This window comes from Aulonocara sp. 'chitande type north' Nkhata Bay, linkage group LG22 (genome assembly GCF_057382095.1).
Source record: "Aulonocara sp. 'chitande type north' Nkhata Bay isolate Kocher_YH1m ecotype deep benthic linkage group LG22, A_spYH_male_GT1.1, whole genome shotgun sequence".
Classification (NCBI taxonomy): domain Eukaryota; kingdom Metazoa; phylum Chordata; class Actinopteri; order Cichliformes; family Cichlidae; genus Aulonocara; species Aulonocara sp. 'chitande type north' Nkhata Bay.
The window spans coordinates 36,845,559-36,862,133 of record NC_141364.1 but is presented as its reverse complement, the minus strand read 5'-3'; the positions used below and the strand labels follow the sequence as shown (position 1 = coordinate 36,862,133).

The following is a 16,575-nucleotide window of genomic DNA, read 5'->3' as shown; positions in this document are numbered from 1 at the left end:
CAGACTAACAAAGAGTTTTACCTAAGTCAGTTTCAAAGCAACTTCAACAGATCCAGGGTATAATCTGATTTCACTTATTCCAGTCAAAATAACCACTGTGGTCATCAGCTTATTAAGTCAGTAAGGATTTCATAATGTAGGTACAAACCCATTCGTATGAAATGGGCACCTTTAGCAAGAGCTGACCAAGCATTAATAAGAATAAATCTACAGGCAACAAAGGAGCTAGTTTTACAAAGGAAGACAAAAAATATAATATTAATCTAATAGTTAACATATAATACAGTCTGAAAGCAACACAGCTGCCACAGATAAGGCAGCAAAAACGAGGGTATGCAAACACTACCATGAGTATGTGTATATCTGAACCTGTGTGTAATTTTGATTGATTATAGAAAATCCATAATAAATACATATGTGGGGGTTTTTAAAGTCATTAAAATATTACATTACAATATGTTGTTATATTACAGTTTTGTCTCCCTCTGTAGAATCAGTTGCCATTACATATTTGAGACTGATAATATGCTGCAAACGCAAAAGTTAGATTGATAAACCAATTAATAGGAATTGTAAATATATTATTTTTCATTATAAAGTGATTCTGTATATTATTTTTCATCAGTCGTACAGATTTTTTGCAGGTACTATCTGTAAAATAAATCAGGCTATCAAATGACTTTAACCTCTTTCTGCCTCGTCAATTTACCGTAAACCTGAGAGAAACTACTCCCCCACAATTTTAATAACGATAAAAAGCTTACATGTAATGTGATTATCACGCAATTTGACTTCACCCTTTCTTTCACCTTTTCTTGGGAATCTTCAAACACGTTTTTTCGGCTTAAATGAGCTCAGTGTGTGTACATCAGATTGACAACAACGTCTTTTACAGATATTACGGTTCATGTTGCCAGGGAGTGACTGAGCCGTAGTCATACAGACACAATAGAGCTGCAGTCACCATGTATATAGCAAGTGTTTGTATTTGAAACTATTAGAGCAATATGTAGTATCTCTCAAATTCTGTGAGTGCAATTTCGAAGCGTTGTTCTGGGGCTATTATCAGTGAGCTCTGATGCCTTTGCACTAACAAGCTATCTTCGTTAGACAGTAGGAGAGTGGCCGTGCACCGTTAGCTAGCTTTAGCCAGTTTGATAACATCATAGCTGCCTTGCCAGTTTTTACTATGGAGTTTCCTTTTGACATAAACCAATTATTCTCCGAGAGGATCTCTGTCTTGGACCAGACCTTGGTTGCAGGCCGCAAATCTGCAGGAAGGCAAGTTTCAAAGGTTTTCGAATCCTTTTGATAGTATTTTACAGTCAGACACTCGGTTCAGTTCAGGTTTTCAATTCAGGCTTACATAGCACAATACCAAAAATATACATACAGGCTCAAATATGTACTTAAACTTACTTAAATATTCTAATGTGGTGCTACAATATCTTTTTAAGTTTACACGGCCAAGGCTTATTGACTTTTCATTGGTGATCATAATTGAGTCCCACTTTTCCTCCATAAGAAAGATTTGATTGACAGCACTCATTGGACCCCAGGGATCTCAGTAAAGAAGAAAGAATTGTAGATTTACACAAGTTGGGAAGATCTGTTGGAGCCATGTCTAAACAACTGCAGATTCTGAGATCACCAAGTCAAACAATTGCACATAAGTACAAGTATTTGGGAAACTATCACCGTCAGATGACAGGAAATTGCTTAGTTGTTCAGCAGTGTGCCCCACACAAGGTGCACTAAGGCTTAAGCTTGCCAGGATGTGACTGGTCTTAATGACTGCTCTTTTTGACAAGTCAGATGTCTTCAGACTACAAGTCACATTCTACATCATGACATGCCTATAATGGATGTATGTAAACATCTGACCTCAACTGTAAGCAGAACCATGTATAATGCAAATAGAACATAAATGACAAATCTGTGACCTCTTGGGCTGATCTATCTGGCCCTATGTGAAAAAGCAAGGAGTCAGGGACACTGCCCCCTTTTTTTTAGAAAAAGTAAACATGAATGAACAGAAGTGGCCTGTTTAGGCAGGGAAACAGACTTTTATCATGCCTGTGGGCCATCTGGTATCCTGCATTTAGATGTACTGTGAGAAAGAGGTAGAGTGTCTGGAATATAAAAAGTGAAAATGAGCCTCTTATCTAATAATATTCTGCTCTGCGATTTCTTTGCAGGCCAGATCTTCAAGCTCACATAGCCACAGTTATTGATGAACTTGGGAGGGCCTCAGCAAAGGTGAGTCTGTGTAGTCCGCTTACTTTTCTGTGTAAAGACACATGTCAAAAGGGAATATTCTGCTATTTTTATTATCTGCCATATGTATGTTACTATTTTCCTTTTAGTCAAAAGCTCAGGATTCAGACTGCTCTGAACAGCTGCTTTCCTTTTTTTATTTTTAGAACAAGCTAATGTCAGCTCTTTATGAATTTCTTTACACTATCATCTTCTAAACAAGTCAACCCACAAGTCAAACTTTTATGTTTGTGTGTACACTGTCTACTGAAGTAACATCGCAGTGTATCGCCTGACATGTCCAGTCAAAATCACAATGCATAGTTGATTGGTGACATCGAAATATTGCTATTTATGTTACCTTCAGTATTTCTTGAGCTGTGTTTTCCAGTTCAGTTGGGACATGAAATAATCTTATGTGACTGTTAACTGAAACACTAAATTCACTTATGTCACTCAATAGCAGATAATGAGTGTATTAATACAGAAAAAGCATTCTGCTGTAATGTTTGTTTCAGCCAGTCTGTGTGTTAGTGACTCTATATTTCAGATCAGATTCAGGTAAGTGCAAGCAGATGGATTAGAGAAGCTCCCATTTCCAATCAAGAACAATAACCCAGTTCACGCCCTCATATATTTAATGGAATTGTAATTATGCAGTTTTGGTCACAATATCATCATTTTACTTACCGGTAAGTGTTTTAAAGCAAGTCCAGTATGAATTTTGCTGGATGACTGAAAGTATTATTTTGTTGAAAGCACCCATCATTCGCATACACTGTAAGGCCTGATCATTCTTCCATCTGTTATAGCTGTGCATTGTCCATTGTACATATTTTGTTTACTAAGGATGAGTAGCAGCAGGAATTGGAATCCGAATGCCTCATTTGCATACTTAGTTGACACCCAACTCACATTGTGTCTGCTGTCAGTGGTCTTTTTTTATGCACTCTCTCTTGTCTTATGTGACTCTTAAAAGGGAATAAATATGGTAATGTCTAACTAGATAGTTTCATTCTTTTACCCACTAAAGTAGTTTCGCTTTGCTGCTTTGATTCATTTTTCACAATAATCTCCATTATGGCCACTCAGTTCATAGTTCATCCTTTGTTTAGCTCCTGTACTTTGTTTTTTGTTAAGGCCAACAGTCCCTTTAGGACAGCTTCCATCTGACTGGCTGCCCAAACAGAAGGTTTGTAGAGCAAATGGGGGTAAGAGGCAGTGTCTGTGTCAGATATGAGCATCTTTAGAAGCAGATCTGCTCATTTTGACATGATACAATAGGGGGGAAAGCATACAAAGAAGTGTGAAGCTTCAGTATTTGGCTTAGAGGGTTGGCTTGCTGGTATGCTGACATGTAATTTAAATCTAAGCATCCACCACTGGAATGGTATGACAGAAATTTTCTCTTTAAATTAGTTGAAATTGTTCTCTAATGCAAAATTTGGGGAGTTATAAAAATGTGAATGTTATTCCAAGACTTTATGTATTATTACATAATAGGTATGTTCCTGAAATTGATTTTGTGATTTTCACAGATCTTCAAAGATGATTTTATGTTTTTGGGGGTTTTTTGTTTTTGTTTTTGCGCAATTTTCTGTTTCCTTCTTTTTGTTTTGATGTTGTCTGTGGACATTTAGTTTAAATGAATCAACACTGAGTCATACTAACTATCAGCATTCTTGAAGCAGAGGCCACAGCAAACTTCCACACCATTAATCAACCAAAGACCAAGATTTAATTGATTTGAAAGCCGGATGCTTAGCCTTGTCCACCCTAGCTGGACAACTCAAAAAACAGTCTTATTTGTTATAAACCATTGTCCTCCTGGGCCTTACACGGAGTTTCTGTCTGATTTCGCAGACTTTTTATCCGATTTAGTACTCCTCTCGGATAAAATGATTATTGCAGGTGATTTTAACATCCAAAGGAAAGCCTTGACATTTAATCTGTTATTGGACTCAACTGGCTTCTTTCAAAATGTGAAAGAACCCACCCAACACTTTAATCACACTCTAGATCTTGTTTTAACACATGGCATAGAAACTGAACATTTAACAGTGTTTCCCAAAAAGCCTCTCTTGTCTGATGTTTTCCTAATAACAATTACTGATGATGATGATGATGATGATGATGATGATAATAATAATAATAATAATAATAATAATAATAATAATAATTGACAATAATGATTGACAATAATGATTACACAGTAGTGGGGAGTAAATTTCATCACTGTAGATGAGATGAGATGATGATGAGATAGCCTTTATTTGTCAGTTGCAGTTGCCCACAACCGAGATGACAGACCTTGCCAACCGTACATACAATACAAACATCACATTGGGGAGACAGGTCAGGCTAGGTGTAAAACAAAAGAATAATACAGGAATGCACAGATATCAACACACCATAGCACAATAAAACACAGACAAGCAACATGGGAGAGTATTCCAGTGTGTACAGCTGATCTGGGACCGCTGCAATCTTCGATTACGCCTCCAGCTGATCCGGTGTCCACATCGGCTGGGAGGATGCGTTGGATCCGGGGTAGGGAGGGTGATAGTGAGGGCGTATCAGTGTACATGTTTCGTGCGTGTCACCACGCCCGGTTAAGCATCAGTCAACAGTCTCCAGTGGACCCAGGTGGCCTTGAAGGAGGGGCAAAGAGTTCTGACAACAATCCTGTTATCATGGGAAGAATTTGTTGTTCCAGTCAGCTTCAACCTTGGCAGGCCTTCAGCTGGCGGCAGGGGAGCCGCATGAGTGAAGATCGTGAATGTTTGGGTTTAGTGCGAACAACTGCATCCAATTTTTACAGTTGGTCTAATGTCCATCACTGGTCACCAGTTCTCTCAATTCCCGTTGTTCTTCTCCAAGATCTTATCCATATTGCGTTCAAAACACAGTCTGAGTACTCGCAGCCAATCAGCTATCATGTCGGCCAGCCTTATGGGATCTTGAACAGCTGTAGCCGCTTCCTGTTCTTCGATAAACCAGGTCCAAGCCAGCTCCAATCAGCCCGAACTCTGTTATCATGGTTTCAAATTGGTAGATGTTGTTCATTGTCCTCCATCGAGAGTGTCGCCAGACACACGACGCAACTGACCATCGAGTATCCGGCAGCAAACGTCTCCGCAGGACAATCGGGCTCTCCCAAGCCTAGCAGAGTGTCAATTCCATTACAGGACCAGTTGATGAAATCCATAATTCTTTAGGTTTTAGAGAACAAGACTGGGAAACTCTTTGAGGGTTAGAGTTAGACGAGACTAGACAAACACATAGAAGAAAATAAGAACAACCCCAGGTTTCTTTACTGCACTGTAGCCAGGCTGACAAAAAGTCAGAGCACCGTTGAGCCAACCATCCCTTTAATGTTAACTATTAATGACTTGATGAATTTCTTCACAAATACAGTTTTAACCACTAGAGAAAAAAATGCTCATAATCATCTCACAGCTGTAGCATTATCTACAGCTACTTTCAGTACCACTGATATTTATTTAGACTCTTTTTCTCCAATCGATCTTTATGAGCTAACTTCAGTAAATGCCTCTGCCGAACCATCAACGTGTCTTTTAGACCCCATTCCTACAAGACTGCTCAAAGAAGTCCTGCCATTAATTAATGCTTTAATCTTAAATATGATCAACCTATCTCTAATAATCGGCTATGTACCACAGCACAGAAACAGCTTTAGTGAAGGTTACAAATGATCTTCTTATGGCCTCTGACAGTGGACTCATCTCTGTGCTTGTCCTGCTAGACCTCAGTGCAGCGTTCGATACTGTTGACCATAATATCCTATTAGAGCGATTAGAACATGCTGTAGGTATTACAGGTACTGCACTGCAGTGGTTTGTATCATATCTATCTAATAGACTCCAGTTTGTGCATGTAAATGGAGAGTCCTCTTCACACACTGAGGTTAATTATGGAGTTCCACAGGGTTCAGTGCTAGGACCAATTCTGTTTACATTATACATGCTTCCCTTAGGCAGCATCATTAGAAGACATAGCATACATTTACACTGCTATGCAGATGACACCCAGCTCTATCTGTCCATGAAGCCAGATAACACACACCAATGAGTTAAACTGCAGGAATGTCTTAAAGACATAAAGACCTGGATGACCTCTAACTTTTTGCTTCTATATTCAGATAAATCTGAAGTTATTGTATTTGGCCCTAAAATTCCTAGAAATATGGTATCTAACCAGATACTTATTCTCGATGGCATTACTTTGGCCTCCAGTAACATTGTGAGTCATTTTTGACCTGGATATGTCCTTCAATCCACATATTAAACAAATGTGTAGGACTGCTTTCTTCGATTTGTGCAATATCTCTGAAATCAGAAATGTCCTATCTTGGAGTGACGCTGAAAAAGTTCCAATAAATACATAAATTAATTGAATTCAAAATCCTCCTCCTCCTCACATACAAGATAATCAGACCCCATCTTATCTTAATGACTTTATAGTACCATATAACCCAATTAGAGCACTTCGCTGTCTGACTACAGGATTACCTGTGGTTCTAATAGTATTTAAAAGTAGACTGTTAGGCAGAACCTTCAGTTTTCAGGCCCCTCCTCTGTGGAACCAGCTTTCACTTTGGGTTTTGGGAGACAGACACTATTTCTACTTTTAAGATTAGGCTTAAAACTTTTTCCTAAAGTTCAGGTGGATGGATCAGGTGACCCTGAATCCTACCGGTCAAGGCAGATGCCCCCCCCCCCCCCCCCCCCCCTCCGAGCCTGGTTAAATGAATAGGTGTGTCAAAATGTTTGACTGGTAGTGTGTATGTATAGCTTTCAACTTGAACTTTGACATTGATGTCTGCAAAGAATGGTGTCAGCTCAACTGACAAAATCCAACGACATCTGTTTCTATTTTTAAGATTCCCATTCTCTTTTCCCTCAGGCCCAACAGCTCACAGCACCTATAACAAGTGCTTCCAAGCTGCAGACCCAGAAGCATCAGCTCTATCTTCTTAAGAATGGAGAGAGCAGCGGGTACATCTCATATCCCTTCCTCAGCTTTCACTTATTATTCAGCTTCTCTGTTTCTCTCTGGATTGACTGAGTTGGTGTTTTCCAGCGGGACCTGGTCAGATGAGTCATGTTGAAATAACAAATCATGTACTGTAGCATTGAGACATAAAAGACACTGTTTTTAATGTATATCACAGGAGCTCACCTCAGTAGATATTTGTATTACTCATTGCCAAGTCAAACTAACCCCTATTCCTGTCTCCTAACTGCAGGGGACGTGGTGTGGTTGTGGGATTTCTGAAGGTTGGCTACAAGAAGTTATTTTTGCTGGTGAGTCACTTATATTTTTTTTAATTTCCTTTTAACTTCTTTCCTTTCGGCCTTGCTGTGATCTGTATTTGACTTTCTGAAAGGCTTTTCAGGTATGCTTGCTATATTTCCTCCACAGGACCGGCAGGGTGTGCACGTAGAGGCAGAACCACTCTGTGTTTTGGATTTTTACATAGCAGAGAACCTGCAGCGAAATGGCTATGGGCTTGAGCTATTTAACTTCATGCTACAGGTAGAGAATACTTTAGGAATCCCTGAAATCATCTGAAACAGACCTTTCACAAAAAGAGCTAAAAACTGGAATGATGTGATAGTGGTACCTAAAATGATGACATTAGTATTGCAGGTCATTGCTGTGTGTGTTTATTGGTAATTGCATGTTTTTGTTTCTCTGTCTTTCTCCATCTCCCACCTGTAGCACAAGAATTTAGAGCCAGTGCTGATGGCTTATGACAGGCCTTCACCTAAATTCCTGTCTTTCCTGGCAAAGCATTACTGCCTCACGCAGAGTGTTCCTCAGGTACGGGCTGCACTTCACACAGTCATTACACTTTTTAAAGCAAATCTTTATTACCTCTGGAGAGCAAAAGAAAACCCTGTAGTTTTTCATTTGACTTTTAGTGGGGCTTCGCTTGTTATCATGGCTATAATTAGGCTAATCTTGCTCCCTCCTCTTTCTCTTCAATTTTGGCTATTTTTAATACTGCTACTTCTCTATTGTAAAATAAATGGTTGTTTACAAGTTTATCTGTAGTGGAATTTCTGGGAAGACAGGGTACCCCCTGTTTATATAATATAATCAGTTAATAGCTTTACATCTTAGGACAAGGTAAATTTAGATAAGAAACTGACTGAGAAGAGAAGGGTCCAAAATAAGAAAAACAGTGCCAGCACAAGACAAAAACATCCAATGTACAATTCAAATTAGTCAAAATTATATCACCTTACAGTATTTGCATTACTTGAATTTAAACAGTAGGGTTCCAGTAAAAATATACATGTAACTCATCTGACAAAGGGGGAGTTATCAGCCTGCTTTTCATGTGTTTTTAATGAAATTTAGTTTTGCCGTTTCATGCCAAAGATCAAACAAGAGTTTCTATACTGGATTCCATTCATAGAAATTGACATTATCAACTAATTACTACTCTCAATCTTCCTAAACATTAAAAAAAAATCAGGAAATCCCTGATTTGAAAAGTGGTGACACCTGTGCATGCACTGACATCAGAAGGAACACAGTGAGATGGACCTAAAAGATGTATACAGAATATAAGCTAGACAACACTAGTTACACACTTGGATCCCAAAAGACTACGTATGAGATGAGTTGTAAGTTCAAATGAGGAAATTACAAAGGCCTGATTTAGACCTTTTAGAGACTATAACGTAACTGTAAGTGGCGGACATTGCTGCCCGCATTTTTGCTGGTATAGTATCATTGGGTCATCTCCCAAAGTTTCATATGCAGCCAACAGACAGAAAAGAAATTCCTTCCTAGCTTCTTGCTTGTTGATGTGATCAGTTTTTTGGGGGCAAACCTATTTGTCCCTCTAGTTTTTCCACTTTTTTGTGCATTCCCTCATTCAGGTAGTTTCATCTCTCACCAGGAATTTTCTGACATTTGTGAGTCCTTATATTGATGCTATCATTATTATTCCTTACACTGAGACTGTGATTGTTATTCTCTTACTGATAAATTATAAAACTGCGTTGAAAAAGTAGCTGGAAATGCACAGGAGGAATTGACAGTGCTGACCAACCCATTCAAAATTGTTGCCAATTGTGTCAACCTGACCTGCAATTACTTTTCTCAGGAGTTGCATATCAGGTTACATCATAGGTTACAGTGTAGGGATGTTATTGGTGGACACACCACTAAGACTGGAAATGCAGGGGCTGTCAGGACACAGATGGTTATCTACTTACCTAGTTAACTTCATAAGAAATTTTAGTGATCTGTTTTCTTATTATTCTGTCCAGGTCAATAACTTTGTGGTTTTTGAAGGCTTCTTCCTCAACAGAGCAGGTAACTTTTTTGCCACTTTGATCCCATTGCTGTGGTTCTGCAAGCGATTATTAAATTATATCTGCTTTGTGTTAACATAAGTTATAAGGTGTCTTCCAACAAGCAGCTCCAAAAATGAAATTCTTACTGGTGAAGCCTGTGTTTTCTTAGCATTCTTGATATTTCTGGATATGTTAATCAACACTGGTGGTTCAGTATAAGAACAGTATGAGTTCAGTTATATAATACTTAACACACTACATCTAGTAGTTTTAAAGTAAACAGGTGCTTAGACACAAAGTAAACACACAAAGTTTTGTCACATGTGTCTTTGTGGAAGAAAAAAAGCCACCTGCAGTAGATTCAGTGGGTAGAGCAGGTCATCTACTAATTGGAAGGTTGGTGGTTCAATCCCTGACTGCCCCACTCTGTGTGCCAAATATTCTTAGACAAGATACTAACCCCAACTTGTTTTGTGATTCATCGATTGATGTATGAATATGTGCTTGTGTGACCAGATGAACAAGAGAAGCTGCATAGAGTGCTTTGGGTGCTCAGGTAGAATAGAAACGCACTATATAAGCGTTTCCAGTGGGGGAATCATTTCGTCGCTCATCCAAGTGTCTTCATCAATCTCACCTGACTGCAGGTTTCTCCAACCTTAAACAGCATTTGCATAATGACTGAAACTAGCACCACTGACTGCAGGTTTCCCCAATCAGCTGCGGTTGAAGAAGTCACTTGGATGAGTAATGAAACATTTCTCCTATGGAAATGCTACATACAGATGAACATAATCAGCTTCTGGGGATTTCCTTACCTGGATGATTGAGCATGCATCAATGATTCAGTAAAAAGGACTAGATGTTACAGTCCCTGATAATGCATTGCTTTAGATGGAGAGACTCTTGAGTGATGGCTGTTATGAGGAAAGGCGGCCCAGAAACTTTGCCAGCAGCACGCATCGTTGTGTGCCTCAACTTTCGGTCTTTTACCCAGGCTAATCTGCCATTTTCTTTCCTTGGTTAGGTTTAGGGATTAGAGATCTGATCTAGTTTATCATTTTAAAATTTGGTACACATCGTCAGTAGTGGACCTTTGATTCATCGGGTGTTTCGGCCATTATCACTAGACACCCTCATCCAAGGAGGCCCTGCCAGGGTTGATCAGGCTCTGGAGTGTGTCACTGGTTTATGTTAACTTGTTATTTCTCTTCTTCTTTCTTCTGTTTAGTTTCCTACAGTTTATTTTTTATCTATTCACTGCAACTGAGAAATAATACTTACCTCTTCAGCATTTATGGAGCCTAACATCTTCAAAGGGATAGAAAAGGTGATAGAGACAAAAGGGACAAGATAGGAGAGAGGAGAGCCAGAAGGGGGCGCCTGATCTGGCTTCCCACACCTCCCCGCCGGATCGGGCTGTACGCTCTACCTCCCCACTGTCTCCCAGAAAAGGGAAGAAGAGTAGAGGGGAGAAGAGCGGAATATTTCTTTTCTCTCGCGGTTAGCTGACTGCCTTAGCGGCCCAAGTGATGTCAGCCCTTTTTAGCCATAGCCAGTGACTGGTCCTCTCAGCAGTGTTAGCTAGTTCTCTTATAGCCTGCCGTTGCGCCTGTCCTCTGATCCTAATCTCTCTAAGCAGCTTTGCTGTTGTGCTGGCAACAAAGACCCTGCACCCCACTTCCACCGGGCGCACCTTGATCTTCCAGCCTCTGTCCTCTGCCTCAGCTGCCAAGTTGGCATACCGCAGCTTCTTACGCTCAAACACTTCCTCAATTGCTTCCTCCCATGGTACCGTCAGCTCAGTGACGTACGCAAGTTTTGGGGGGTTAGACTAAAGGACGAGGTCTGGTGGCAAAGTTGTTGTTACGATCTCTGTGGGAAAAATTAGCCTCTGATCCAAGTCCACTTGCATCTGCCAATCCCTAGCAACCTTCAGCGGGCCCAGGTCTGGGGTTGAGGGGCTTGTCCTCAGCTTGTCTCCTTCCCGGACAAATGTTGATGAAAACTGACGCTCCTCTTGGTTCGTGAAAGGTTGAGCTTTGATGGATTTTCTTTTGCACACAACTTTCTCTGCTAGACACCTGAGGACCTGGTTGTGTCTCCATATTTATCAGCCCTGAGTAAGGCTAGACCAACCAAGATGTGCTTGAGTGTTGCTGGGACTGTACAAAGGGGGCAGGATGGGTCCTTTCCAAACCACAGCTGCAGATTTATTGGGGAAGGTAGCACATCATATGTCGCTCGGATGATGAAACTTAGTCTATTAGACTCCATGCCCCAGATTTCACTCCATAAGAGTTTCCTCTTTTCCACACTCTCCCAATTCACCCAGTGAGATCTCAAGCCTCCTCAACCAGGCTAGGGATAGGCAATGACAGTATCCCGTCGCTGTAGAGTCCAATGCTGCTGAGGCATTTGGGAAGTCCAAGCCACTTCTTAACGTAGGAGCTCACTAGCCTCTCTAGTCGATTGGCATGATTGAGTGAGACCTCGTACATTGTCAGCGGCCACAGTATTCTGGGTAATAACCCAAACTGGAAGCACCAGAGCTTCATTTTCCCTGGGAGTGCAGTGTTGTTAATCCGCTTGAGGTCATCAGCCAAGTTCTGCCTTAGTTGTTCTAGTTGCCACGTATCATTGAGGTCTGCATTATACCACCGTCCCAGGCTCTTTATGGGCTTCTCTAAGACTGTTGGAATTGGTTCTCCACTGATATAGAATTGCTTGGCTGTCAGCTTTCCTTTTACAATGAGTATATAAGAACCTTTAGATATGCAAGTTTAAACGTGGCACTCAACCCAAAAAGAGTGCTGCAGTGCTTTCATTCCAGTTCCAAAATATTTTGTTTCATCAAACTCTCCCAGGGTCAACCTCTTCTCCTCTGAGGGATCAGAGGGTGTACAGCTTTTTGTAAGGACTGTTCTTTCTTTTTTTTCCCCCTCATACATCTTGGTCCCATTCCTCTGTCCCATAATTAGTATAACTTCACACGTCAGTGCTTACGTTTCAGGTTAGCTTTCCCATCAGTGTAAATACAGTGAGGAAAATAATCATTTAATCCCCTAATGAACTTTTAGGTTTGCTCATTTACAAAGAAATGAACAGTCTTAATGGTAGATTCACTTTGACGGAGAGACTGAAGATCAACCAAAAATACAGAAAAATTACACAAGAGAAAATTAATTTTTAGGCCATTGAGTGAAAAAAGTATTGGATTCCCAAGCTAAACTTGATTTATTACTTGGTGGAGAATCCCTTGTTTGCGAGCACAGCGGTAAGGCATTTCTTGTAGTTGGTCACCAGGTTTGCACACATTTTGGCCCACTCCTCTTTACAGAAAGGTTTTTGCTGCCACTTGACAGCTCCTTCCACAGATTTTCTATAAAACCGAAGTCTGGAGTTTCACTAGGCATTATCTGAATGTGCTCTACTTCTTCTTGGAACAGGGGAACTTATGTTTTGTTTCATTAGCATGCTGAGACAATGACTTGACAGTGACAATGACAGAAGCGACAATGACAGAATTAGTGTTCTGTCTGGGAGAAGGTCTTTTTGTCCTAGATTTTACAGTATGTGGTAAAATTGTTCCATTGCAGAAAAACATAATATTTTCTCTTCCATGCTTGACTGTGGGGATGGTGTTCTTTAAGTCATATTCAGCATTTCTCTTTCTTCAAGCATGGCGGGTCGAGTTAATGCCGGAGAAATCAGCTTTGGCTCCTGATGATAGTACTTTATCTCAAGCCTTCTCTGAGTCATTTAGATGTTCACTGGCAAACTTAAGACAGACCTGTATGTGCGCCTTCTTGTGGCAGGCGCTCTTGCGGGTGCAGCAAGAGTTCAGTCCATTAGGGCGTAGTGTTTTACTAATTGTGTTTTTGGTGACTGTGCTCCAAACTGCTTTCAGATCATTAACAAGCGCCTGCTGTGGAGTTTTGGACTTTATTAGCTTACAGTCATCCTGCATGGAGTTCCAAAATGGGAGCAGACTGAGATTGATGTTGGTATGACTGAGCTCATACCAACAGCTGTCACCTTCTCACCAAACCTCTTGATTATGATCTACCATTCCAACCTTGTGCAGGTCTACGGTCTTGTCCCTGACATCCTTTGACAGCTCTTTGGTGTTGCTGGTGGTGGAGAAGTTTGAATGGAAGAAACTGATTCTGTGGGCAGCTGTGCTTTTTTGCTTGATATCATTCCTTTCTACATTAAAGTGAAATTTCTATAATATTTAGAGACTGTTCATTTTTTTGTAAGTGAGCAAACTTACAAATTCAACAGGGGATTAAATCATTATTTCCCCTACTTTATCTCCTTGCTACATTGGTACAGTATATGGCATGTGTGATGTATCATGTCATATATTGAACCTACATTCCTGGGTTTCAGAGAACTGCAGAGAGAAATCCACACCCTGTATACCACTCCTAAACTCCACAGACCACTTGATACCTGCTTGTTTCCTGAACCTCCAATGTGTCACTTTGTTAAAAACAGCTAAAGTGTGTTGTATGACTACATTATTGTAATGACTGCGAGTAGTAAGATCATGGTTAGGAAGATTGGTAGCCTCTTTATACTGCATTTTGTTTACCTCTGACATCATTAGGATGGCTTTATAGTGTAGAACAGGACGAGATGCCAAGCAAAAATCATTTTAAGAAACACTTTTGACCTTTTTGAGCTTCATGGTAGTAACATAGTTTTGTATTGTGCCCCCTGTTGATAGTTGACGCTCATCTGCCTCAAATTACCAAATTTAATTAATAGTCTTTGACATAGAAGTTGATAGCACAGAACCACTAATACATTACCTTCCTTAAGCTGCATTTGTATGCCCAGCATAGGACACTCAAAGGAATTAATAAACTGACACAAACGTGAATATAGGTTTCAGGATTAGCTGAATCCAAGGAAACCATGTTTTTCCACCGCGTGCCGCTCCGTTTAGACGAGCATTGGAAAATTATACAAAAGCTAACATGTTGTGATTTACATAAAAATTGGGCACAAAGTGATTATAAAGAAGTGAATGTATAAAATGTCTTCTTGTTATTATGACGAGTCTTATACAGAGGCTACCAATCCTTTCAACCAGAGATGTGCTCTTTTTGTGCCAAAGGTACCTGAAAGAATTGTCTTTATAGTTAAAACAGCATGAGTAGGCTAAAAACAGACTTGCAAATAAAAAACAAAATTTAAATATTGGATTCTGGCTAACTCAGACTGCTCAGGTAACAGAACAAAAACAAGACTTTGCCTGGCTGAATCAAATACAGTGGAACCCCGGCTTACGAAGACCCCATTTAACGAAAAATTCAAATTACGAAGGCACTTAACGGCAATATTTTTGCCTGCAGTACGACAAAATGCCCGTGTAACAAAATCCGTTTGCAAAATACGTTTCGCTGTTCCACGTGAAAGACGTATTGTTGTTGCAGTGCGCTATTTCATGTGCTTTTCTTTTGCAAGTAGCCTATCGTTGATTCATAATGGGGCCGGCATAAGGCATAAATATGAGCGAGTTTAAAAAAATGTTAAATAATTATCATTGCACAGTGTACGTACATGCATTAATTAACGTAAATGTAAGTTTTAGTTTTAAAGTTTAGAATTAAATTCCATAATGTTATGTACATGTACACGTACATATGTATGCATGCCTACGTATGCTTTCTTCAGCCTCCACCTAGAACTTCGTCTTCAGCCAGCATCGCCTCACTCAAAAGGCGATGGAAAAAGGTGCTTCGACGAAAATTTTGACTTACGAAAGACCCTCTGGAACAAATTAATTTCGTAAGTCGGGGTTCCACTGTATATAAATTTTATATATTTATTGACGTCCAAAACAATCATGTCAGGAACAGTCTGCATTGATTTTTGGAGAGAATATTTCACTCGTCTGAGCTGCTGGTTTTGTCAGCATCAATATATGAATTCTGTTTGACAGTGGATCCTCCCTTTCACAGACACAACACTATCTTGTAAGATAAAGTAGAAATAGTTCTTTCAGAGGAAACATTGTTTAAATGTATGGAGGAGCACAACTGTCTGACTAAATGAATAAATCAAAATGCCATTAAATTATTATGTAATATTAATTTAAAAAAAAGTTACATAAATTAAAAGGTAGTTTTCCTACCTTTTAACATTCCAACTCACTTTTCCATTTTTGGTATTTTTTAGAGTCACCCACTGACCAGTCAGTCATAAGAATCAGCTAGTTTACAGCATCAGATTTGTCTGATGTATCATGCATATGCACTGCAGTCTAAAGTTCACCTGTTTAGAAATGTAACTGCAAACCGCTTGGCACAAGTGTTATGTATGCCATGGATACATGTAATATATGTCAGCATATTACAGAAGAGGGACCTGTAAGGCTGTGGTTCCCAAAGTGGGGGTCGCGCCCAGCTGTTTGGAGGGGGGTGCAGTATGAATAAAGAAAGAATGGTTGGACACATAATGGACAGGTTTTTGATGAAGCATGTCTTCACTTCTCATAATGACTAACTACTAGTGAAACTTGGCACTCATGAAATGAATGTGTTATTTATAATATAGACAGTTTTGGTCTTCCATACAGAGCTTATGAAGGACAGTATGTGGGGCTGTGCTGTAAGGAGACGGGTGGGGTGATCGACTCGTGTTCCTCTTCTGCCTCTGCTCTGAGTTTGTTCTCCTCTGCAGCGGCCCAGTTGAGAAAGGTTCCCCCAAAAAAGCCAGACGGAGAGATCAAGCCTTACTCTTTAATGGAGAGAGAAGGTAAACAGTCACATAGTGCCACTTTGCCATAACCAAGTGTTGACATTAAACATTAAGACTCTATTCCAAGTACACGGTCATAAGAAAGCACTTGTTTCCCTTGTCGGTAACACTGATATAAACTGTGGAAATAAACAAAAATGTGCTGGAAAAAAGCTTCCACAAATCCTTTTATGGTAAGTCTGAACATTGAAGAATGGACTGGAGCTGA

At 39.9% G+C, this 16,575-nt stretch overlaps 1 protein-coding gene across 6 annotated transcripts in view; it reads left to right on the top strand.

The window, feature by feature from the left end:
- The first annotated feature begins 914 nt into the window (after window positions 1-914).
- atat1 (alpha tubulin acetyltransferase 1) overlaps window positions 915-16,575 on the top strand; it is a 22,214-nt gene continuing 6,553 nt past the window's right edge. For 3 of the 6 annotated variants that reach the window (XM_086279800.1, XM_086279799.1, XM_086279804.1), the window contains exons 1-8: window positions 915-1,281; window positions 2,199-2,259; window positions 7,183-7,274; window positions 7,526-7,583; window positions 7,702-7,815; window positions 8,002-8,103; window positions 9,567-9,612; window positions 16,290-16,364. In XM_086279800.1, coding sequence (XP_086135926.1) covers window positions 1,190-1,281; window positions 2,199-2,259; window positions 7,183-7,274; window positions 7,526-7,583; window positions 7,702-7,815; window positions 8,002-8,103; window positions 9,567-9,612; window positions 16,290-16,364 — 640 coding nt within the window. In that variant the 5' untranslated portion in view covers window positions 915-1,189. Of the gene's footprint in view, window positions 1,282-2,196; window positions 2,260-7,182; window positions 7,369-7,525; window positions 7,584-7,701; window positions 7,816-8,001; window positions 8,104-9,566; window positions 9,613-12,460; window positions 12,507-16,289; window positions 16,365-16,575 lie in introns of those variants that run through there. The other 3 variants (XM_086279801.1, XM_086279803.1, XM_086279802.1) reach the window with 2 other exon arrangements.